The 25777-nt window shown below is 45.1% G+C and overlaps 1 protein-coding gene across 1 annotated transcript in view; it reads left to right on the top strand.

The window, feature by feature from the left end:
* Nucleotides 1-1799: 1799 nt before the first annotated feature.
* The window catches only part of Lrp2 (LDL receptor related protein 2), a 157788-nt gene continuing 133810 nt past the window's right edge, over nucleotides 1800-25777 (top strand). The window contains 1 exon segment of the mRNA NM_030827.2: nucleotides 1800-2000. Within this exon segment, the coding sequence (NP_110454.2) occupies nucleotides 1922-2000 (79 nt within the window). The 5' untranslated portion in view covers nucleotides 1800-1921.

The raw sequence follows: 25777 nt of genomic DNA, 5'->3' as shown, positions 1-25777 counted from the left end.
TCCTTTTCACAGCAACCCTCCTCCCTGGGGAACCCAATCCTCCCTCCTCTTGGGTGCCGCAGAGTAGGAAACTTTGGCCAAAGCATCTAACTTTAGTTTCCCAGTCCAGACGTTGTTTTCACAAACCTGCCGGTTTTAAGTTTTCAGTGCCTGGATTTGTCTTCCAAAAACAGCACCTAACTTGTCCCCCATCCCCAAGGTTTGCCAGCCTAAGCCCTGCTACACAAGCTGTTGTGGTCAGCAGACATTCCGACTATACTGCAGGGGCGGGGGTGGGGTGGGGGGGAGGAAGGCAGTGACTGGCAGGCTGTTGCTCCGGGGAGGGAAGGCAGAGGGACCCTGCTCTGTCGCCACGTGGATAGCCGCCTTCCTACATCACAACCCTTTGCCTGAGGAAAATCACTCCTGGGACTAGGTACGGCTCTACAGATTTGCTGTAGATTCTGGGGCGATCTGAGGCTGAGAAACAGCTGCCCCATCCTCCGGTGGGGATGGGATTCCTCGCGCAACCAATTGCACCAGCTGGCTAGTCTCAGTACTGAGGAGCTGAGGACCATAGTCTGAAAGCTCCTGTAAGGTCCACGCCTCTTAGGAGGGTTGTGTCTCAGTTAACAGGTTCAGTGTGGCCCCCAAGGGGAACCGTGGAGTTCCCCCGAATTCCTGGTGTTTCTCTCATTACTGCCACCAAGGAGAAAACAACCCCTCCCCTAAAGTTTTGTTTCAAGATGAACAGAACTATAAGAGAGGCTGTCTAGCGTGACTGACACCTGACGCTCGAGGAGCCAGATAGTTATCGCCTCCACAGCAATGATAGTATCTCCTCTCTGACTGTAAAAAACACAAGCTACCCCATCTGAGTAGCCTGCACCTTGTCAGGGGGAGGAGGGCCCCGAGGGAGCTTAGAGAGTTCACGCTGAGGCACGGAGGTCAGGCGTCTTGGCTCTGTCCAGTCTTTCCCTTGTCGGTCTTCCCTCCCTCCCTCCCTCCCTCCCTCCCTCCCTCCCTCCCTCCCTCCCTCCCTCCCTCCCTCCCTCCCTCCCTCCCTCCCTCCCTCCCTCCTTTTTGAGACAGGTTCTTTTTACATAGCCCTGGCTGTCCTGGAACTCACTCTGTGAAACAGGTTGGCCTCAAACTCACAGATATCCACCTGCTTCTGCCTCCCGAGGGTTGGGATGAAATACTTGAACCAACACTCCCTCACCTCTTTCTTTTTTCCTCCCTTCTTTCTTTTCCTCTTTCCCTGCTTTCCTTCCCCCTTTCCTCTTGCTTTTCTTTCCCTTTTTTATTTTTCCTTATAGTCACTGCTCTCGACTTCCCCGTCTCTCCATTGCTTTCCACCGGTGATAAAGTTCTAGAGTTTGTGTCGGTGGCAGATTTCTTCGTTGTCCGTCTAGCCATCCCTCTGAGTGGCGAGGACAAGCCCTTGCTCGAGTGTGAGCAGCAGTGATTATTGTCAGTGATTGAATACGACCGTGCAGTGTGCGTGCTTGTGCGAGCGAGGGGTGTGAGGCAGTTTTGTGCTCCCAGAGCGTGTGCTCCTGGATGAGAGCCTGCACTAGCGTGCGCGCGTGTGGAGTGTGCAAGTGCTATCTATCGTGCAAGTGTTCAAGTGCCCACTCCTCCCAGAGTCGCAAAGTGCAGGGGGCGGGCCGGGCAGCAGGGGGCCTGGCCCACTGGATTCCCGCATGCTAGTTCCGGGGCGGTCTGGTCTAGAGGGCTTTATGCTCTGTCTGGAGGGTGGGGACTGGCGCGGGTAGAAAACGGGATGCCTCAGGCGTCGGGGCCGGCTTTCTGCCTCTAGGAGCCAGCGGGTAGTGCTGAACAAGACTCCTGTTCCGGAGCGGAGTAACCTGCCTGTGCCCGCTGCGACGCGCGCCCACCTCCCGGGGAAGGAACGGCGAGGCCCGGGGCCGTCTCCGCGATGGAGCGCGGGGCCGCAGCGGCGGCGTGGATGCTGTTGCTGGCGATCGCTGCCTGCCTGGAGCCAGTCAGTAGCCAAGGTAAGCAGCCACCTGCCCGCGCTACGCCACCCTACTCGCTGCCGATAGGAGTCGGGTGAGGGTGGGCAGCTGCGGAGCTGCTCCGGCTGAGCGCTCCGGTGACCCCAGGAGTGACGACTGCAGCGCCACTCTTCTACTGGTTGGGAAACGCGGTCGCAAGGGCTTCGGTGACAGCTCGTCCCACGGCGATCGTGCCTTTGTTCCCACGGGAATTAGTCCCGATCCCCAACGGTTTTCAGGATGGAACCTGGAGAATGGGGGTCTCCCGTGTGGGTCTGCAGCTTTCTTCTGGCTGGGGAGGGACGGTCCTCCACGCTGTCCCCAGAGCGGCTTTCCACCTGCAGCGTCCGGCCGGCGCGGGAGATCCGATCCCATCGCGCGCCCGGGGCCGCCGGCCAGAGCCTCCTTCCATCAGTGGCGAAACTCTGTCCCGCGGTGACCCCCATGAGACCGCATCTCATGATACCGATCGTTTACGAGACCAGATAAGGCCGGGAGGTGGGATTGGCAGAGAGAGCGGCTGATACACTAGAGTACTTTCTTGAAGGATTTCCCTTTCCAGCCCGGAGCGGGTGCTTTTGTGTTGATGAATGGAGCTGGTTAGCTGCGCCTGAGTTTTGGGGCTGGAATGCAGAAAGTTTCGAATGTGGCTACAAACTTTTTCAAGTTGTCCCGGAGTTAGTTTTTTTTTTTTTTTTTTTTTCCTTCCGCGAAATAGCAGGGAGAGAGAGAGAGAGAGAGAGAGAGAGAGAGAGAGAGAGAGAGAGAGAGAGAAGGGGGATTATTTAGAATAGAAAACTGTAAGAGAAGAAAATGAAAGACAAGTTGAAAGGAATGGAGAGAACGGGAGAGAAAGTGAGGAAGGAGGGAGGGAGGAAGGAAGGGAGGGAGTGAGAGGGAGGGAGAGAGGGAGAGGGAGAGGGAGAGGGAGAGGGAGAGGGAGAGAGAGAGAGAGAGAGAGAGAGAGAGAGAGAGAGAGAGAGAGAGAGAGAGGCGCGAGCTCTCTCCTTGGCTTTCGTTGCTAGGTAGCAGCCTGGAGCTGCGTGTGACCGACCACCAGACAGACAGAACGGACGCTGCTGCCACCGCAGGGACTAATCTGTCTGTGGGGATGGGCCAGTCCCCCTTTCCCCTCCCGCTCTTTCCCGTCGGACAACTTAATTGCCCTACAATAAAAATGAAACCCCTATTGTTGCAGGATTAGTCAAAGCAATAAATTGATTTCCCTAGATCACATATTGGGGTTGATGGGTGAGGACTGTGGAAGCCCCCATTTAGAGAGGAGAGAGGGGAGGGCTTGTGGATGGGCCGTGGCATGTATTCAAATGGTTAATCTGCTTTCTTTCCTCAATTCTTAGCATAAGCTCCTTAGAGGGAATCAAGTAAGTAATTATACAGCAGCTCCAAGCAGCACCCATCTCAGACTTCCTGGGAAGTTTGGAAGCGCCAACAAATCCACCAGGCTTGCAAAATCTTTCAAAAAGGAGGGGTGGGCAGCAAGAGAAGATGTCTAACAGTTCTTCCTTTGAGCACCTTTCTAAAGTATTAGAAACACTGAAAAAGGGATTTACTGTTATACTGTGTGTGTGCGCGGTAGGGAGAGTTCACAGTGTTTAGGGTAATATATCATATAGCCCCAGGGTTTACTGTACCTTTTTTTGCCCCTGTCTGGAAGGAAAGGTTGCTCACATTCTTGTGCTGATGTCCCCTTTACCACCGGAACATGCATTCTTCTCCCTATTTTGGTGTCACCATGTACCTAGATTTCCCTAAGTTCTTATCCATGTGAGTTATGAAAAAAACAAAACTGGGAGGCATTTTAAAGTTTTCAGCAGATAAAGCAATAATCACCTAACACATGGCTGAGGGCACATACATACATACATACATACATACATACATACATACATACATGTGTACATGCTCTTCAGGCTTTTTTCTTTTTTTCTTTCTTTTTTTTTTTTTTTTTCCGGAGCTGGGGACCGAACCCAGGGCCTTGCGCTTGCTAGGCAAGCGCTCTACCACTGAGCTAAATCCCCAACCCCCAGGCTTTTTTTATTTGTTGATTTTGTTTTATTTGTTTTGAGACATGGTTTCTCTGTAGCCCGGCTGTCCTGGAACTCCCTCTGTAGATTTGGTTGACCTGGAACTCAGACCAGCTAGCCTCTGCCTCCTGAGTGCTGGGATTAATGGCATGCACCACCCTGGCATTCTTCTGGCTTCTAGACTAGAACTCAAGTCTCACCATTCTCGGTCTTGCTACTTGATTACTGTATTAATTTTTTTAAAAGATTTTTATTTATTTTACCTATGTGAGTACACTGTAGAGTGAGTACACTGTAGCTGCCTTCAGACACACCAGAAGAAGGTTTCAGATCCCATTACAGATGGTTGTGAGCCACCATGTGGTTGCCGGGAATTGAACTTAGGACCTCTGGAAGAGCAGTCGGAGCTCTTAACCACTGAGCCATCTCTCCAGCCCCTGTAATTAATTTTTTATGAGTCAGTGTCTCCATGTGTAGCCCAGGCTGGCCTGAATTATGACTTAGGCTGCTTGGGATCTTCTGGTCTCAGTTTCTTGAGTCACCACTAAAGAGCAAAACACCTGGGGGTTTAAACTCCTGATACAGTAAGAGAACGTCTCAGGAGATTTATGACCATAAAAAGGTAAATTATGTAAAATACTTAGCCCAGTATACAGGATATAGTAAAAATAAACTGACTTCTGAATTATATTTATCAATATTTTTTTAAATACACAAAAAGAAATCTGTTTCTTTAACCTTTATTCATGTGTGTGGAAGTGCACATGCCTTACACATGTGGAGAGAAATGTGGATCCCAAGATCCAACTCAAGTGGTCAGGCTTGGTGGCAAGCATTTACCTGCTAAGCCATTTGGTCAGAGAGATTCTTAAAGGTTCCCTACTCACGGTTGTTTTTAGGATCCCCTAGATCTTAGAATGAATTTTGAAGTGATTTTTTTTCTTTACTTTTTATTGTTTAAGAATTGGCTCCCCGCCTTAAATTCTTGAATCCAATACCAATTTGGTTATGCCTTTAAGAGTCTGAACTTTTGTGATGATGATTATTCCTTGAGTGGAACCTGTAGTGAGTAGGCTACATTTTTTTTTTTTTTTTTTTTTGTTGTTGTTGTTGTTCTAACTTTGGTCTCTGCAACCTTGTTTGCTGTTGTATTTGTTTCAGGGTGGCCTCCTATTCCTATGCTTGGAATTCTTTCTGGTTGTCACAGGGTTCTGCCTCAACTCGTTTCAATCACCTCCATTTGATGGGAAAGGTCTTAGAGCTGAAAGGAACCTGAGTATCTAAGTCCCCATATTGTTTTATAGCAATGGTGATTAACCCAGTGGGGTGGAGAGAGGTCCCGAAAAGCCTGAAAGAATGGCGTCAGCTCCTGGCCTGAGGGCGTGCAGTGCTGATAGAGCCCTGATGGAGTCAGTTTCTCTGTGCTTATCTCCCTTTTTAGAGGCTTAGATTCCTTTCAGGTGACCCACACTTATCAGATGAAGCAAAGAATAACAAGTAGATGACCTTGGCAGACTTTAACAAGATTGGTTGTGCCAAACGGGCCGGAGGGCAATGGTTCTCAACCTTCCTGAGGCTGTGACTCTAACACAGTTCCTCATGTTGTGGTGACACCCCCCTCCCACCCCCTACCATAAAACTGTCCTTATTTCTACTTCATAATTGCAAGTTTGCCACTGTTATAAATCGTAATGTAAATAGCTGATATGGAAGATAGCTGATATGGGGCCCTTGTGTAAGAATCATTTGATCTCTCCAAAGAGGTCGCAACCCACGGGTTGAGAACCGCTGCCATAGAGGAATGGCAGTCAAAGAGGCGTGTACTCACAGGTTAAGACAGCCTCAGCGCTTGAGCTTCCAGCTTGGTCTAGAACTTATGACACATCAGTGACCGTACACCTTCATCCAGATGCATTTTTAAAAACTCTCGTGCCCATTAGTGCACACTCCTCAAACTCTGGATTTTGCAGTGCAGACTTCCACAAAGCTGAAGCTTGAGACTTAGACAGGATGATTTCTAGGTCCTGGTTAATGGACAAGATAATGGTTAGGTTCCAGCTAATCACTATCTAAGCACCTTAAGGACGCTGAAGCCTAAAACACGTTACATACATTTTTAACTATATTTAAAAATATTGATACCGGGGCTGGAGAAATGGCTCAGTGGTTAAAAGCACTGACTGCTCTTCCAGAGGTCCTGAGTTCAATTCCCAGCAACCACAAGGTGGCTCACAACCATCTGTAATGAGATCTGATGCCCTCTTCTGGTGTGTCTGAAAACAGCTACAGTGTACTCATATAAATAAAATAAATAAATCTTTAAAAAAATATTGATACCAAGGACCTAGTTATTTTCCAGCATTATGAAAACATTGTCAGGTTGGCTTTGGCCATTAAGTTTTATTGGTTAGAATAGGGTATCAAGACATCAGGCTCTTAGGAAATGTCCCTTCTTTTCATTCATTTTGGTTCTAGAGATCAAACCTTGGGCGTGGGGCACATTAGGCATTGTCCTACCCTGGAGCTCTATGTACCTCCAGCACACAAATAACTCAATTCAAAGCAAAAGGGAGCCAGGTGCGGTAGAGTCTTTTGTGTTTGTTTTTGTTTTTTTGAGACAAGTTCTCACTTTGTAGCCTTGTCTGGGATTAAGGGCATGTGTTGGAGTTTGTCTTCTTTTGTTTGTTTTGGATTTCTCTATAATATCCTTGGCTGTCCTGGAACTTACTTTGTAGATCAGGCTGGCCTTGAACTCAAAGATCCACAGATCTACCTGCCTCTGTCTCTCGAGCGCTGGGATTAAAGTCCATTATTCCCCGAGTGGAGTATTCTTTTAATCCTAGAATTTGGGAGGTGGGAACAATGGGATCAGGAGTTCTTGTCTAGCATTAGCTATCTAGGGCATTCTGGGTCAGCCTGGGCTACATGAGACCTGTGCTCCAACCCTACATTTTTACCCTCAAGTGGGGCAGGCAGAGAGATTCTGAGTGTGATTGTAGAACAGCTGCAAACCCACCAGATATAAAGCTCTGCTCTGGAATGAAGAAAATGAGGTTGAAGGAGCTCTCATAACTGCAGTGGTTTTCATGTTAACTTTGTGATCCTGAAGAAACAAAAGAAATTGCTGCTACAGTGATATGGTTTCCACCCATAATGCACTGGGGAGGTGGTAGCCAGTGAAGGAGTCGGGATGTCATAATTAAAATGTACTCCAACTCCACTTTATGGCTTTGAGATAATCATTGCCTGGTTTCTGGTTACCCCTTTCAGGACCTTTCTGGTTAAGGAAGATTTGACCTGCCTCAGGGTCAGTTTTGGGTTCCTCTTTGAAAATGATTAGTAGTGGTTTGTTTTGAAATGCCAAGTTCGCTTTTGTGCCTCACATTCTGTAGAGGTCCACGAAAAGAAGCTGGCAATGTTTGAGATTTTGGGTTAAGACTTAGTTTGAACCCCACTTTTCTTTCCTTATTGTCCAGGAAGTCCAGTGTAACTGCTCGAAGTGTCACGGGTCACTTTTCTTGTCTGTAAAATGGGCTCACCTTTACTTCCTAGAATGGTTGTATAGAGTAAATTAGGCCACGAGTGAGAACAGATTACAGTGACCATCACCATTAGTTTTTTAATAGAACTTGACTTCACAGCTAAGTGGTAGGACATTGGGTTACATGCCCAAAAGACTTGGGTTTGATCCACTACCAAAGTAAATCAATAAAACTTCTAGCATTGGCTGGAAATAATGACTTCACAAATTATTCAGGAATTGTATTGATAGAAACCTGTGGTAAACTGACTGAAGTCAAGGGAAGTTGAGATCCTGAAGTGAAAGGCAGCACACAGACATTTGTCTAATTTATATGAGGTTTTCATTTCTCTTGGTGTATCTGTAACCAAACCTTGGCGATTTCATTTAGTTCAGCACACTGTGTCATGCCTGTTTTGTTTTCTGATCCTGAGGTGACTCCATTTCCAGACATGTTCACTTGGTGTAAAATGGCTTAGGCGCTGCATCCTATCATGTCATCCACAGGGAAACAGAAAACATCGTCAACAGAAGTCTCAGTTGCATTTCAATGGCTTTGCTTAATCGTAAGCTTATTAGACAAGTTAATCACCGTACTCAGGGGTAGAAGTGTTCCCATAGGATGGGCTCTGCCGCACACCTGGTCCCAGACTCAGCAAAGTGAGGGCCATAGAGGGAGATTGGGGTGGGGCTATAAAGACAATGGTGGCCACAGGTTGAACTGCAAATCAGATATAAAACCTTATCAGACAAAATCGGTTAATGATGTTATTTTCATTTTGTATGTGAAGACAGATTGGAAAGACAGGGAAATCTCTCAAGAACTGGCAGTCCTGAGCTAACTCAATGAGCTGAAGGGAGGAAAGTATTAGAAACATTCTACGTTCCTGGAGTCATGCTGCAACTTTTAAAGTTGTTATTATCATTGCTACAACCATGGCCATACCAAAGATTAAATCTATAGGCTCCGGTGTGCCAGACAAGCACCTCTACCATACAGCCGCAACCCCAACCCACTGTTTAGAACGAGGGAAGGAAGATTTTCCTCTCTCTCTCTCTCTCTCTCTCTCTCTCTCTCTCTCTCTTTCTTTCTCTCTCTCCTCCTCCTCCCTCCTCCTCCTCCTTCTCTCTCTCTCTCCTCTCTCCTCATTCCTCCTCCTCCTTCTTCTCTCTCCTCTCTCTCTCTCTCTCCTCCTTCCTCCTCCTCCTTCTTCTCTCTCCCTCTTTTCTCCTTCCTCCTCCTCCTTCTCTCTCTCTCCTCTCTCTCCTCTCTCTCTCTCTCTCTCTCTCTCTCTCTCTCTCTCTCTCTCTCTCTCTCTCTCTCTCTCTCTCTTCCTTTTTTCAAGGCAGGGTTTCCCTGTATAGCTCTGGCTGTCATGGAACTTGCTCTATAGCCTGGGCTGTCCTGGAACTCACAGATCTGCCTGCCTCTGCCTCCCAAGTCCTGGGGTTAAAGGTGTGAGCCGCCCACCACCCAGCCCCAAGTGAAGTTTTCTTCTTTGGAGGACCGTGGAGAGGAGAGGCTAGAGAGTGGGATTGATTCTTCACTCCACTGTAGGGACATCTTACCACGATGTCTTTTCTAGTTTACTTCATTTGCTTATGATTCTAGGACCGGGACCCTTTTCCAAGATCTTGATCAGGGTTACGGGAAGGAGAAGTATCTGGAAACAGGTTAAGATCTCTGTGGCGACAGAACATACACCTTAGTGTATATGGAGGAGTCCCTAGCACTTAGGTCAGGGACTTCCTCCATAAATGGCAGAAATTTTTTTCTTCCCAAATAAATGCACTTTATGTTGATAGTCACTTTGCTAGCCTTTAATTTAAATCTTATTTCTATAGCAGTTGCTAAGAGAATGGGGACATTCTCATTCCTAAAGCACAATAGTCGCCTGTGATTAAAAGGACAGGAAAAAAAAATGCAGTTTTCACTCCGAAACTTCAGTGTGTTTGGTCTTGAGCCCTCAGATCATACTGGAGCCCGAGGATATAAAAAACAGCGAGAAATGAAGTAAAGAAGGAAAATACCATTACCATTCTGTGCATTGAAAAGTTAAGCCGCGGTTACCATGGATACAATGGTTTGTTTACTGGCTATGGATCTCTGGGATCGCGGTTTGTAAGCAATAACTGGCGCTCTTTCAAGCATCTTTTCCGCCAGCCAGGGACTTGATGATTCCTCGTAGCTTTGGAAGGAAGCTTTTATCACTTGCTACTGATGCCTGTACAGAGGCAGTGCACGCGCTTCTGAGAGTCCAGCTGGTGCCGGCCGAAACCTGAAAGAGATGGAGAGTAACAGCAATCTGGTTAGCCTAGACTTTCTTGAATCCTCGTATAAAAACAATTGTCTTATAAGTATGAAGCATTTGTATGTATTTTGGACCCAATTTTGCGATTTTTTTTTTTTTTTTGGTTCTTTTTTTCGGAGCTGGGGACTGAACCCAGGGCCTTGCGCTTCCTAGGCTAGCGCTCTACCACTGAGCTAAATCCCCAACCCGTGATTTTTTTTTTTAAATATCATTAGCAAAATATTGAAAACCTTCCATGCCCTTAAATATGGTTGACTGTGAGCATCCAAGGGCTAGTCGACTCCGCAGGTTTTCTTGTGGTGTCCTGCACCCTTCTGGATCCCTCCATCCCACCCCGTAATCTTCCACAAGGCTCCCGAGCTCCACCTATTGTTTGGCTGTGGGTCTCTATCTGCCTCCATCAGTTCTCAGGAGACAGTTATGCTAGGCTCCTGTCTTCAAGCACAGCCGAGTATCATTAATGGTGTCCAGGGTCGGCTCTCTCCCATGGGATGGGTCTCAAGTTGGGCCAGTCATTGGTCGGCCACTTCCTCAGTCTCTGCAAGTCCTTATCCTTGTGCATCTTGCAGGCAGGACAAATTTTGGGTCGAAGGTTTTGTGGGTGGATTGGTGTTCCCCTCCCTCCTTTGGGAATCCGGTCTGGCTTTAGGAGGTGGTCACTTCAGTCTCCAGCTAGGGGCACCACCATGGTGCCCCTCTCCCAGGGTCTCCAGCTTGTCCTAGAGAAGCCTTCAGCTGATTTCCAGTCTCTCTCAGCCTTCTCCTACCACCCTCTCCCCACACCTCATCCCCAGCCTAGTTCCCTCCCTTCATCATCTCTGTCTATTTTATTTTCTCTTCTGAGTGAGATTAGAACTTCTTCCCGTGGGCCTTTCTTGCGTCTGGGTTGAAGCATGGTTGCCCTGTACTTTATGGCTAATTTTCTTCTTTTTTCTTTTTCTTTTTTTTTCCGGAGCTGGGGACCGAACCCAGGGCCTTGCACTTGCTAGGCAAGTGGTCTACCGCTGAGCTAAATCCCCAACCCCTATGGCTAATTTTCATAGGGGCTGGGCCTAGGTCCCCCTGCTCATTTGTAGCAGATGTACAACTGTCTGTCCCCTACCAAACTGGAGTGGGGCTGTCTCTGACTCTGTTGCCTGCCTTTGGATCACTTTTCCCTAGTGGACTGCCTTTGTCAGTCCTCAGTGGGAGAAGATGTGACTTGATGTACAGGACAGTTGACCCAGGGAGTAGTGTAGGTTTATGAGGGTGGGTCTGAGAGGAGAAAAGGCAAGGAGCTGTGTTTGGGATGTTAAGTGAATAAATTGTAGAAAATATTTGAGTCCGGTTTTCTCTATGTGGTTCTGGCTATCCTGTAACTCACCACAGAGACCAGGCTCATTTGCCTCTGCTTCTTGTGTGCTGAGACTAAAGATTTGCACCACCATTATCAGTGGCTTTTTTATAGAAAGGGTCTCATGTTAGCCCAGGATAGCCTTGAACCTGCCAAGTGCTAGGATTGTAAGTGTACATTACCATATCCAACTCCTTTTTTGGTCTTTTTGAGACAGGGTTTTCATCCTATGGCCTAGGCTAGTCTGGAATCTATTATGTAGCCCATTCAGGCTGGCCTTGAATTCTTGGCACCCCTACCTCAGTAAATGAGTACAAGGATTACAGATGTGAATCATTAGGCCTGATGATACAGTTGAATGGATATATTTTATCTGGAATATGTCAATACTGGCTACATTTTAACCTTATTAAAGGGGAGAAGAGAAGTAGCTATTGTGGACTTATACATTGTTTTAATTCTGATATCCGGAAAGGTGAAGTGATTACTTTTTGTTTAAAGAAATTAATAGAAAACCCAACCCACACTGGCTAAAACAATGGAGTCTTCCCTGGCTCCTGGAGTGAAGTTCCGGTGAGGGTCAACGGGCATCAGGCTGACTTTCAGGCAGCTTTCTTATGGTTCTAATATGGCTGCCAGAGCAAAAGTGGGGAGGGGAGTTGATATTGGGGAGGGGGGTCACATGTACTCTTGATCTTGTTTGAGGAAATCCAGCCTGGAAGGTTTCAGCCCCTTCTTTCCTTTGCTCTCCTCCCTCCTTCCCTCTGTCCCTCTCTCCTCCCCCCAGCACCCCCCACCTCCCCTGTCCTCTTTTCTTCATTTTTTCCCCTTTTTCTCTTAGCTCCCTGCTATGTAGGCCAGCTTCGTCTTGGAACCTTTGACCCTCGGTGCTGGCTTTACAGGTGTGAGCCACCATTGCTTTGTTTCAGTTAAGCTTTTATTTTTTTCTCTCGCCTTTGGAGACAATGTCTCATGGATGACCCTGAAGTCCTGATATTTCGGCCCCTACCTCACCACTCTGGAGTAATAGACATGAGGCACCATGCAGGGCTTCCGTTATGTTCTTAAAAGTATAACCACTTCACTTCAATAACTTAGAATGCTGTAATTTCCAAGGACCCTAGGTGGATGGCAGCCAGCTCTGGCATATCACATATCACCAGGGGAGCTTTATAAAGCATATGTACTCACAGGCCAGAGCACATAGTCAGCCAAGGAGGAACGTGCATCTCGAAGAGTTTCCAGTTACCTTTGGGGATCAGACAACTTACGATAGCTGTTATGGGGGAATCCCCCTCATTTTTCAGTTTTTGAACTGAGACTGGGAGATGAACTTACGTTCGATGTAAATCCCTTCCCGTGGCAATCCACTCTACTGTGGCAACTCTGTTCTTCCATTTGAATGAGCTACAAGCAAAAGCATGTTTCCATCTGAGATGCTGTGAAGTGCTGCCCTCATCCCCGAGTGTCCCTTCCATGGTCAGCATGACAGATCCTAAACTTTGGCTGCTGTTTGCGTGTTCTACTTTGTGAGTTCCTTGATCACCCTAGGAACCCTTGTCACTCTAAAAAGTAAAAAAACTGGGAGAGGGTTCTGTTCCCATCCACTGAAGTCAGGATTTACCTCAACATCTCCAACAGAGCCCAGTGAAGTCAGGATGCACCATAGAGCCCATTGTCTTCTGGGATAGCCTTCTGTTCTGTGGTTGCAATGGCAGTCCATTTCCTTTACATCCTGAGTTTGCTGAGTCATCACCTCTCAGGGCAGGGGTGGGGGATGGGGCTCAGACCTCAGTCACTCCTTTCCTCGGCTTATTTCAGAATCATTGCTCAAGTCACATCCTTCGTACACCCTCAGCACCCTTGGCCTTCTTTCTTTCACTCTGTAAAACCCCAATCCTGGTTAATGCAAGTTCTGCACACCGACTTCTCTAGGTCTAAACACGGCAGGAGAATAACAACACAGAGAAAAGCTAAAGTCAGGAGATGAATCTCATTTCCTACATGTTCGCCCTGCCCTGGAACCTCCGACACGGCTGGCTTCGATGTTGCTTCTAACGAGTCCATGAGCCAACTCTGCTTTCTCTGTGAAAATAGAGAATGCCTCTCGTTTGTATAACAGTCTACCGCTTGCTTTCAGCCTGCATAGCATGTGTGCTGGAAGAAAGTCCTAGGTGCTAAGTTCCGAGCAGTTCAAGTTCTAGATCATTTTCAGTAGTTCTAGATCAACCTCAGCTGTTGCCTGAAAACTACTGTTTGCTCCGTCTCTCCTATCTTCTAACTGTTTTATCCCATTTCTCTTCTTTTGTAGACAGCCTGACTTTGTAGCTTGTAGCCCAGGCTGACCCCAGCTCAAACTGAACGTCCACCGAATCTTTACTGATTGGCTCACTTTTCCATTATGTCACTCATCATCTGAAGTATTAAGTTGCATAACTACGTACGTACTTACTTGATTGCTCAGTGTATACCAGTCCTTGGGTTCTATCCCCAGTGCCATAAAAACTGGATGTGGTTGTATACCTGGGATCCAAGAACTTGCAAGATTAGATGCAGGAAAGTCAGACATTTAAGGTCACCCTTAAAGGATGAATCTATATCTATCTCTATCTACATGAGCTTCTGTTTCAAAACAAGGAAATAAGTGAACATACAAACATAAGAAATTTTCAAAAAGGCCCGTGTTATAGCTCAGTGGAAGAGCACCAGCCTGCCTAACATTGCACAAAGACTTGGGATTCAACCTCTAGTACTAAAAAGGGGTGGGGCATTTTACACTAACTAATTTTGCCAGTCCTTAGGTCTTAGGGTCTCTAGGTCCTGAGGAAAGAAAAGGAAGATTGTTGTCTTAATCAAAGCAAGTGGCTTAGCAACAGTGTTTCTGTCCAGCCAGACCCTCCACAACCCCCACTCCACCCACTGGTGACCCCCCAGTGCATTTGAGAGTGGCTGCTTCTTCATTCCTTTTTAAACTTGCCCCCCAGATCCATGGTTATACTGTGGAATACCCCTGTACATACACAATGTATCATTCTGCCATTTTTTTTTCACTATACATTTTGATACAGTAGCTTTTACAGAAAAATAAGCCAAAGTTTTTCCATGTTCTGTTAGTGGACTGTCATTCTGTATTTAAACAGAGCACAAAAGAAAGCTGTCTGGGACCATGGTAAGCTGAAATAGCAGCTAAGACAAAAGGCCCTCTGAAGAGAGGAGTGATTTTCCAACTCTGGGAGGCAGCTGGCTGAGGTGGGAGGGGCCTCCGAGTGCCCAGTCAAACTCCCATGAGTCTTATTTCTGATGGATGAAGGAAAAATAGGCCTGATGAAAGGTCTCAGGCTGCTGATAAAGCCCAAGGCTACTTGTCCTGTGGTCACAGACTTTTTAGTCAGGTGTTGGGAAAATGGTTCAATGGTAAAAGTGTTTGTTGTCTTGCAAGCATGAGCTTAATTTCCAGCACTCATGGAGAAAGGATTGGGAGAAGCAGAGAGACCATCCAGCCTAGGGTAAGTAGTGGGCAGTAAGTCCCAGGGTGGATGGCTCCTCAGGCTGACCTCTGGCCTCTATGTACATGAAAATAGGCTGGAGTCAGGGGAATGACCAAGTCACATGCATTTATGGGTAAAGAAGCTGAGAAAATGAGCTTAGTTATAATGACTGATTTTTAAGTGTCTTCTGTGTACTTGGCATGTCCCTAGTGGATCTGTAAGAAGAAAGGGAAAGATGGTTCCTCTGTGCCCACTCAAACAAACCCCTTCACTTGTATTGTGGTGAGGTGACCCCATTTCAGAGACTGGTGTCTGGGCAGCTCAACCTTTGGCCTTCCACTTCTGGCAGTTTCCTAATGCATATTCCATATGTTGATGGTGACTTTGCCATATTGGAACCAGGAGCTATATAACATACAGATCTCTGATGTTGAAAAAAGTACACTTCTCCTCGCCCAGTCTCCCCCCCATGCTATGTAAATATTTCTATCTGTTGAGAGTTTTTTTTTCCTAACTGTCATTTTGTCACCTTGAAAAGTGTTTCCTCCATTTTTATGTGATTTTCTTTTTTTTGTTTAAAGATTTATTTATTTTATTTTATGAGTACACTGTAGTTGTCTTCAGACACACCAGAACAGGGCGTCAGACCCATTACAGATGGTTGTGAGCCACCATGTGGTTGCTGGGATTGAACTCAGGACCTCTGGAAGAGCAGTCAGTGCTCTAACCTCCGAGCCATCCCTCCAGCCCGTGATTTTCAATTCAAACTCTCTATAAGTTAATCAGAGCTCTGTTCCAATTTCACGTTAGGGATGGTGTGATGATATTGATGGGGGATCTCCAAGTTCTCTTATTTGAAGTTCTAGCAGAGATCAATGAGCAAATGAGGGGTGAGTCTCTCTACATTTAGGAGGAGGCTACTCTTGTGGGGCAGGGGAGATGTAGCCTATGACTGGGTGTAAATGTTTTTGCTCCCAAAGCTTTTCTATGTCTAAAGATGTCTGTTCTGTCATCGCTAGAGCCAGTTCTTCCAAGTGGCATGTTGTTTCCCTGTGGACTCAGAAAACTCCAAATTGGTAGAAAATACCAGAAGGTGAGAGGGACTCTTAGAAGGAAATCAACTCCCTCTCCCCGCACTGTGTGTGTGTGTGTGTGTGTGTGTGTGTGTGTGTGTTTATATGTTCTTAAGGTGTCTTTAAAAAGAGTTCCCATCTGAACACTCAACCCAATTCTAAAATAGAACATTTACCGTGTAGCATGACTTTCCTCCCATTTCCTCCCATACTTAGCTCAATTGACATAGGATTGTTAGAAAAAGCTATAGCTGAAGTGGTGGTTCATTCCTGTTTTGAGTCTGAGGACAGTCTGGCTACACAGTGAGCTTCAGGACCACTTGGACTTCAGTGAGAAGTCCTGTCAAACAAACAAACAAACAAATAAACAAAGAATCATTAGGACCCATCAGTACTTGTAAGTTTGAGAAGAAGCCCTTGGGCTGGGATGTAGATGCAGTTTTTCCTAGACCATCATGATTATGGCTAATAAAAAACTATTCATCTGGGCAGGCAAAGCTGTTTGTAGGGTAAAGACAACTTAACCAGCTTGTCCACTTGAATTTGGTCCCTGGGAACCTACAGGCACGGTAGAAGGACAGAACCAAGTTGTTCTTTGACACCGACATGCGTACTACACCACACTTACACCTACACCCATACCCCCACCCACCTGCGCAAAAAGCAGATGAATGCAGTGAAAGAAATCTTTTTCCAGGACTCGTGCACACTCTTCCCAAGCTGGCTGCTGTTTTATTTTTGCCTTGGGTAGGTCCTTACTATGCAGGCTGGCCCGAATCCCTCCTGTGTCAATCTCCTGAATGTTTCGTGTACTACTAAGCCTGGCTTCAAGTCAGTTGCTGAAAGGTTGACTTGTATGTACTAGGATTCTGACTTTTTCTCTGGTCCACTTTTTGACATGAGAATTTACTTCTCCCCTAATATTTGGTGCAGTGAAGTGTTGAAGGAATTTGCTAAGCAATCAATGGAAGCTGAGGTTCTGGGTGAAAAACAAAATGTGTGGCTTAAACATTGAAGGTCTGATGCTCCTCACTGTAAATAATTAAACCCAGCAGTTGCAGACGAGAGAACGTGGCGCCATGCGGAACTGGAGTTATTAAGAAGCACACACGGTGTCTGCTTCGCCCTTGCAAGAACCAAAGAAGCAGTTATGGGGGTGGAGTGGGGGGCTTGCAGCAAAATCCTCTTGTAATCTACAATTGTTATTCAGGCATTTTTATGTGATTAAGGGAACAACAAAGAGAAGTAGATAGAGATGGACCTTTATTTAAGCCCCAGTACTTTGTAGGAGGTATAAGTGAGACTTACTGTAGAGATCTCCTCCGGACACCCCCGCTTCACATGCACTTGGGTAGATCAAAGACAGTTGGTTCTCTTTATTTTAGAAGAGAACTGACAGAGCCATCAACTGAGAACTAAAGAGATGGGGAACATCCTGGGCTATATTTCTGATCATCCCTGTAACATTGCATGCTTTCTTAGCCATAACCTCTTTGTTTCTTGAGACAGGGTTTCTCACTATAGCCATGGCGGTCTTGGAACTCATTCTCTAGACTAGGCTAGCCTCAAACTCACAGATCTGCCTGCCTCTGCCTCCCAAGTGCTGGGATTAAAGGCATGAGCCCCAAGCCCACCACCTCTTGTGGCAGGGGTGAGAGATTGTTGTTAATCTTTTGAGACAGGGTCTCACTATGGAGTGATGGCCATTGACCAGACTGTCCTCAGATTTAGAGACCTGCCTGCCTCTGTGCTAGGATTAAACCACCATACCCCACTAACCTTCATTTTTATATCCGTAAAAATGAATGCACTCTTACAGGTTTCATAGCAATAGGCTTTGACTTTATTTTAACATAGACCAAATTGTTGGTGAGTACGTTGCTCTAGTCTCTTGGGAATATGCTAGACCTTTCCTAGCATGTGTTCTACCACTGAGCTACGCCCAATCCCTGTTTCTATAAACATTAATATGTATGTATATTAGTGTGACAACCAGCACAGTCAGGGTTAGAATAGTTCAGCCCCTGCCCCCATTTGTTTGTGCTCCCCCTTTATAACCAGTCCCTACAAATGACGTATTTTTAGGTCTCTCTTTTTTTTTTTTCCTTTCTGGAAATTCACTTTCCCAGATGAAAGTCTCAATTGCCTTTCATTCGTTCATTTTTATTCAAGAAGTGTTCTCTGCTGGTTTTTGAGGTAATTCAAAATGACATGGTCAGTAAAGTCGCACGGCTGGATTTCCTTTATTATAATGGAGGGTGGGGGAGGCGAGGGGAGGCTGTGGAAAGATGGCAGCCTTTTCAATATAGCCATATAAGAAAAGGGTCTTGTTCGTCGTTAGATTGGAATCTGAAAAGGAAACACTCAAGAGACTCCCTTCAAGGAGGGGGAGGGATATTTTTATTCAAGAAATTATTCCCTGACACCTACCTGGGAAATGATTAGTTGTTTTCAGAGAAGACTAAGTTAGTGTGGTTAATTAACTGTGGTAATCAGGTGACTTAAATCAATTAACTCCCTGTTAACAATTCCCATCAATTTTGTAAATAAGTTACCAAATCAGTAAATCGTACACATAAGATGAAAGACTCTTCTCTGGGTTATTTTTTGATGGCGGATTTAGAGATGGTCTCTGTCTTTTCATCCACTTTCTCCTACGCTTGCTTTAATGACTCGAGTGCTCAAACTGGCTTTCATCTGAGAAGGACACGGGGTAACTTTTACTATACGGTTTTTTTTAAAGATGTATTTATTTATTTATGTACATGAGTACACTGTCACTGTCTTCAGACACACCAGAAGAGGGCATCAGATCCCATTACAGATGGTTGTGAGCACCATGTGGTTGCTGGGAATTGAACTCAGGACCTCTGGAAGAGCAGTCAGTGCTCTTCACCACTGAGCCATCTCTCCAGCCCCCTACTATACAGTTTTAAGGAAAAAGTCAGGACTCTGCTCCTTCATCTTCGCACATTTCAAAACACTGATTTAGGAGAAATTTAAGTAAGCCATGCCATGGTGACACTAGGAGACTCAGGCAACATATAATGTTATAAGACAGACTTCCGTGTCCAGTCATCTGAAGCTGTTTCCTTTGTCAGGGGTGATGTAATGCAATGTAATGGTGATGTAATGTGATGTAATGGTGATGTAATGTGATGTAATGGTGATGTAATGAAACAGGGCTTGATTCTTGGCTGGACTAAATTTAAAATGTCTTTTTTTTTTTTTTTTACATTTTTCTCTCTGTCTCTGTCTCTATCTCTTTGTGTCTCTTTCTGTCTGTCTGTTTGTCTCTGTCTCTCTGTCTCTGTTCCCCCCTGCACCCCGTTTGTGTGTGTGTGTGTATGTGTTGTGTGTGTGTGTGTGTGTGTGTGTGTGTGTGTGTGTGTGTGTGTGTTCCTGACATTACAAGTTTGGAGGGCAGAGGACAATGTGGAAGTTGAATAATTCTAAGGAACTCAGGCCCTTGGGTCAGTGGCAGGTGCCTTCATTCACTGAACCATCTTCCCAGTCCTAAAAGTAGACTTTAGAGGACTCTTTTGGTGATCCATTTAAAGGATTTATCTCTATATTTAAACAGAGTCTCATGCAGCCCAAGTTAGCCTCAAGTTCACTACATAACAAGAGACTGACCTTGAATTCCTGGTTCTTCTGCTTCTAGGTTGCAGGTGTTGGGATTATCAGGTTACAGACACATACTACCATCCCTAGCAGGAACAGTATACAATTTAAAAAACCCGAAAACAGGGTCAAGAACATGCTAGGCAAGTCGCCATACCATTGAAAGGAACCCCTCCTCCCAGCCTGTTAGCCTATATTGACCACATTTGTTGGTAAAGTTCAATCATGCTTTGAAATATACAAATAACTGCTAAATTCTCATTTCAGCCTCCACAGTGATATAACCATGGGGCTATGTCACGGAGTCAGACATTGAACGACAACACATCCTAGTCTAAAATGAAATGTATACTGTGTCCTGACACACTATATGACACCACTGTAGTTTCTGAAAGGCTTGAACACGGGCGATTCATGGCCTAGGACAGATGATATGAGTCGGTGAGGGCTGTGCCAGGAAGAAATATTTGAGTTGTAGCTATTGTTATACATTGGCAATAATTCTATGCTAAAATCACTTCCATCTTTTAAAAAAGAGAATCCCCATGGTTTCCTCAAAGCTATTGACCACAGCTTGCTTTAGGTTGAGCACATAGCTCAGTCAGTTCGAGATAGAGACAGGAGGACCCCTGGGGCTTGCTCTGGCTAGCCCAGTCTGCCGGTGGAGCTCCAGGTTCAGTGAGATCCTGGCTCAGCAACTAAGGTGGAGAGCGACTGAGGCTGTAACTTGGAGATTTAGCTCAGAGTTGCTGTCCAGAAGCATTCCTGCGAGCCACTTGAACTCTGAACCCTACTATCCCCAACTGTACAATGTCGATTTTAATTTCTGCCTCCTGGGATTAGTTAAAGGTCATTGTGAACATGCAAGGTACTAGGGCTTGGTGATCGTTCAGTGAACATTTGGCCCCACAGGGAACCTGGTGCCAAATTATTCACATTTGACCAGTTCCTGGTTGGGTCAGTGCTGCTGTGAAGCCTCCTTGCTGTGGGCTTTTGAAATGTAGAAACCACCTGTCAAATTCTCTATCCGTAGAAACTTCTGAGGGGAAAAAATGGAGCCTTTTAAAGAAAGCGGACAAAGCAATGTTAGAAGACAAGGCCTCGGCACCTGGTCCTTCATAGTTTTCACGGTGAAAAACCAATGCCAAGTTCAATTTTTTCACCAGACTTAGTGTTTCCATCTCATGTGTCCTAGACATGCATTCTGTCAGTTTGTCTTTCTGCAGTTTATTGTTATGTCTCTAATCCTGGTTGGTCCCACCGGTCTAGTCAAAGGGCTGTATGCCCTCTGGCCAAGAAGGATTTGTAGAGGGAAGAGTCCATGAGGGTGAACACTTGATTCTGTGAGAGCCTTTAGGCAGGGTGTACTGACCACAGCAGGGGATCAGCATTTGTTCCCTTTTGTAGGTTCTCCACATCCAACCACATATGCTGGCCTGAGCCTGTAATCCCAGGATTTGAGAGGTTGAGGCAGGAGGATTGACTTTGTGACTGGCATGGGCTATATACAAAACCCAATCCTTTCTTTTTTAATGAAATTACAAGACGCTCCCCAAGGCGTTGTATAGGTGAGTGGAAGATAAGTCTGATCACTGGTGTGTTTATTATACAAGCATTTGCATGCTTTGTCAGGAACCAGTTAGACAGAGACGCTGAGTCGTGGAAAACAGGCACTGTGCTGTTCTGGAGGTTTGGGTGCAGAACAAAGGGGATGAAGTAATCCAGTTTGTTGGAGGTGGCAAGGAAGATGGGTCCCACTTGTGGACTATTTGAACTGAGCCTTAAAGGAGGGAGGGTGTGTCTGTCACAGGAGATGGGGCTGGGAGAGCTGCACCAGAGAAGATTTCATTTGACTAAGCTGAGAGGTTGGGTGGCTTTGAAGAAATGTAAATTGGGAAGTATAGTGACTGGGGTATTGTCTCTCTCTCTCTCCCCCCCCCCCGTACGTATGTGTGTGTGTGTGAATGTATGTATGTATGTATGTATGTATGTATGTATGTATGCATGCCGTGCTGCTATGTACACATATGTGTTACGTGTATGTGGAGGTAAATGTGATGTCAGGTGTCTTCCTCAATTGATGTCCACCTTTTATTTTGGGACAGGGGCTCTCGCTGACCCAGGGGCAGCTTACTGGCTGGTCAGCAGGCTCCCAAGGTCCTCTGGTTCCCATCTCCCCTGCACTGGAATTTCAGACTCCTGCTTCTGCTTGGTTGCTTTTTTCTTTTATGTGGGTGCAGGGGATCAAAATCAAATCCTTGTGATCGTGTGGCAAGTGCTTTACCAATTTAGCCATTTCTCCGTCTTTTTAAAGATGGCATGAAATATTGCGTGAAAAAAAAGGTGCTCCTTCTCTGGTTCTGAAATAATGACATCAACAGCCCAGATTTTTGTTGTTGTTTGGTTTTCTCAATCAGGGTCTTGCTATAGAGCTCTGGCTGCCCCAGAACTTACTTCATAGCAAGTCTGGCCTTGAACAGTCCTGCCTCCAGAGTGCTGGGATTAAATTTGAGAGCAGCCACACTTAACGAGCAGGACTTTTTGAGTTAGTTCTGTGCCTAGCCTTTTAAAAGATGACATCGAGACAGAACTGCTTAACACTTGGAATGTAACTGTTGCAATGTTTTTAAAACATCAATGTTAACATATCGCGCTTCACAGAGATATATATTTTTTTTTTCCTTTTTCTTTTTTTCGGAGCTGGGGACCGAACCCAGGGCCTTGCGCTTCCTAGGCAAGCGCTCTACCACTGAGCTAAATCCCCAACCCCACAGAGATATATTTTTGACAGTGTTTGGAATTAACACGTACCTGGAAACTATAGTTTTCTGTGTGGATTCATTTTGATTTTTCTAGTTCAGTTTTGTTATGCATGCAACTGTGAATTTCACCAGTAAGAAATGTTTAGTTAAGAGTATAAAAGTGAAAATAACATAATATTTAAGTTTCCACGACAGCGTTTGAGATTCGGATATTATAATTAGTTGATATAAAAGAGGTTTTCAAATTGGCTGCAGATTAGGAATACAGAAGAGCCAGAGATAAGGAAACATGTGTAATAAAACAAACACATCACAAGGACACAATATGTAGACTTTAAAGAAACACTAGTCTAGAACTCAGTATCCCATCTCCTGTTTACCCATGCTCTGGACCCCTACGACTCACTCTGCCTTTAAGACCGTGTATGGACAAGAACTTTTATTATCACTGTGCTTTGAGGAAAACCAGACACTGACAGTAACATGACTTTCAGACAGTAAGGGGTCTGAGTCTGGGGTATATGATGTCAGGGACTTAACCCTGGGCAGTTACTCTGCTTCTCTCTTGCCCCTTTCTCACCCTACTGTAAATTTACAGGGCTTTATCAGTAGGGCACAGCCATTTGATAATTTACATTTAGCCTGGGAACTCTGCGGAAGAGCTGGTGGCTTTTAGAGGGGAGGGGCTGACCGGAGGAAGGTAAAGTGTAAACTCGCACGTAAAGAAATAATGATTTCTTATTTAGCACCAGTAGAATCTGTAAGGAGGGAAACTCACCTACACTTCCTGAATTACTCCAGTGATGAGAGCAGGCGTGGTGGTGTACAACATCTTCCCAAATATGAGTGCCCTTCCCCTTATTTTGAAAGCCTGTGCTGGAGGGCTGCTGTGTGTGGATGAATGCATGAACACCTGAGTTCGGTTTGGGTGGAATCAGTGAATCCTGTGTCTCTGGTGAAGTGGCCGCTTGATTCATAGTGGAGGCAGTAAGGTTTCAAATCGGTGCTGCAACAAATGCATTTGTCTGTTGCTTCTCTTCAAACCTTGGAAGTCATTGCCTGCATAGTATTCCCCATAGCCTTTTCCTTCCGTTAAATTAAATTTAAGATTTATTATACTTCTGTAGAGAGGTTCCCAGGTTCTCTTTTTTTGATTGTGTTTTAACTACTCTATGGTCGACCTGATGAGACTCTTAGCTTCCACAAAAGCCTTGTTACAATGCACGATGTTAGGCACCTGTCTAACATACCCTGCTTCCTTCCAGTCTGCTTCAGGGAAGGTATTTGAGCATTGAAAAATGATCACAAGGGTATTACAGAACGAGTTCCCTCATGGGCTTCCCGTTTCACCAAGTGCCCATGGGAAACAGTACTCTAAATGTTCTGGAAATTCACCTGGGGGCAGATCTTGGAGGCCAAGAAATCCTGGCAGGGCAAGGAATAGAGAATGGATTTTCAGAAAGGGAAGTGGAGTGATTAAATGAGACTCTAATTGTTGGACTATTGGAAGAGCCTTTTAGGTTTAAGATGCTTTTTCTCCTTTCTTACTTTACCCAGGAGACGTAGGAAGTGCTGACTCCACACAGGAAGCCCTGAGTATAAGCCTTGTCAGGAAGGACTGACTTGCTCTCATTTCTTAGATTCTAGATGGATCTTGACTAGTTGACTTGGTTCACTGGAGAATGAATTGTTATAAAGAGGGTACATTTGCTGACAATTGCCCTATCTCAAAATGTTTTCCTGCTTGTCAATATGTGTTTGTTGGTTTGGACAGAGTTAAACATGTTTATGGTATGGCGAATACTTAGGATATCTATCTATCTATCTATCTATCTATCTATCTATCTATCTATCTATCTATCTATTATCTATCATTTATCTATCTGTCTGTCTATCTATCTACCTACCTATTATCTATCTATCTATCTATCTATCTATCTATCTATCTATCTACCTATCATCTATCTATCTATCTATCTATCTATCTATCTATCTGCCATCTAACTATCTATATTTGAGACAGGGTCTCACCCTTGCATATGTTACCCTGGTACTTAGTTAGAGAACCAACTCTTGCCTCAGTCTACCAAGTTCTTGGAGGACATGCGTGAGTTACCACACCTTAAGGTCTCTCTTTAATAGCAGTGATGGGGTCATGGCTATGGGTTCATGGTTCTTTTAGGAGGAGAAGTTGGATGGCTATGCTAATTCAAGTTCAATCAGAAGTAAGGCATTGTATGATGTCTTAGAATGCTTCTCCTTTCAGTGCACTGTAAAGGCTCTGGTGCATATTCATTCAGTGAGGATGTTTTTGCAATTGTGTTTTTCTACCATGTAAGACTGATAATATATGTAGTTAATGTATATCTTTAGATCTTTTTAATAACATTACATTAATTTAGTGTGTGTGTGTGTGTGTGTGTGTGTGTGTGTGTCCCCGATGCTAACCTGGTCCCTGAGTTTGATACTGAAAACCACAAGGTGAAAGGAGAGGACTGATCCCCAAAAGTTTTCCTCTGACCTCCACAATCACACTATGGCATAGGTTTGCGTCCCCTTTGTAAATAAATAACTGTAATAACAAAGTTTAAACATTAATTTATAATAACGGCAATACATTCTTTAGTTACTAACGATACCTAAAACACATTAGGTAAAACATGAGGAAACGTCATACCCTCTCCTTCTTCCTCGTCCTGTTTGTGGCAGGCAACACTGGTACCTCAACTTACTGAAGAAGCTATTCATATTGGGGCAGCATCCATTCTCCACAACTAGGGAGAAACCTGAGTAGCATTTCATCATGCATGGGTATCAGCCGGTGAAATAGTGCCTTGATTTTGTGTCACCAGGACTTCGAATTGTGTCATCATGACCGCATTCCATGACGTGATGACATTTATGGTGCTCGGGAGTGATTTGGAGACCTATAAATGCTATTTGAGCCCAGGCATAACAATCTAGGGCCAAATGACTTGGGGCTGCAACAGATAACCTGAACTTTTTTTTCCTCTTTAATTAAAGTTACATTTATCTTGATATTAAAATTACATTTACACTGGCATTCATAGCCTGAAGTTTTTTCTCTTTAATTAAAATTCTATTTATATTTTAATAGGTCTTCATAAACGGATAGCAATGTACTAAGTATAAAGAGCAGATATACACAAATGTGTGGGTGAATGCCTGACATGGATTTTCTGAAAATACATTCTGAGTGAGAAGTAGCTTAGTCCTTACCATGAGATTTGTGACTTATAAAGGCAATGACAGGCTGGATTTGGGCCATAGTCTATAAAGTCGAATTGCTATTTTGTTCCTTTTTGCAGTCAAGGCCCAAGACACTAGATGTGACTCAAAGCTAGTTCTGGGGACGCTCAGTGTCACTGAGTTCAGTGTCTAGAAGTGGTGCCCCTTCTTTCTGAACTCCGCCTTCTTCTCTTAGTCTCCCTGTCACCTCTTTATTTTTATTCCTTTAGAGTTGATTGTAGTAACCCTGCCAGACTCTAACTTAAGTGCGTGAGTGTTCGTGTGGCTGTGTGTAGGCCCCGGTGCCACGGCAGAGTCTCTCTCCTTTCTGCTTTTTCCCATCATGCCTTAAGAGTGCTGGCGCTACAGAT

Source organism: Rattus norvegicus, chromosome 3 (assembly GCF_021556685.1).
Source record: "Rattus norvegicus strain SHRSP/BbbUtx chromosome 3, alternate assembly SHRSP_T2T, whole genome shotgun sequence".
NCBI classification, from domain to species: Eukaryota; Metazoa; Chordata; class Mammalia; order Rodentia; family Muridae; genus Rattus; species Rattus norvegicus.
This window is presented reverse-complemented; position numbering and strand designations above follow the sequence as displayed.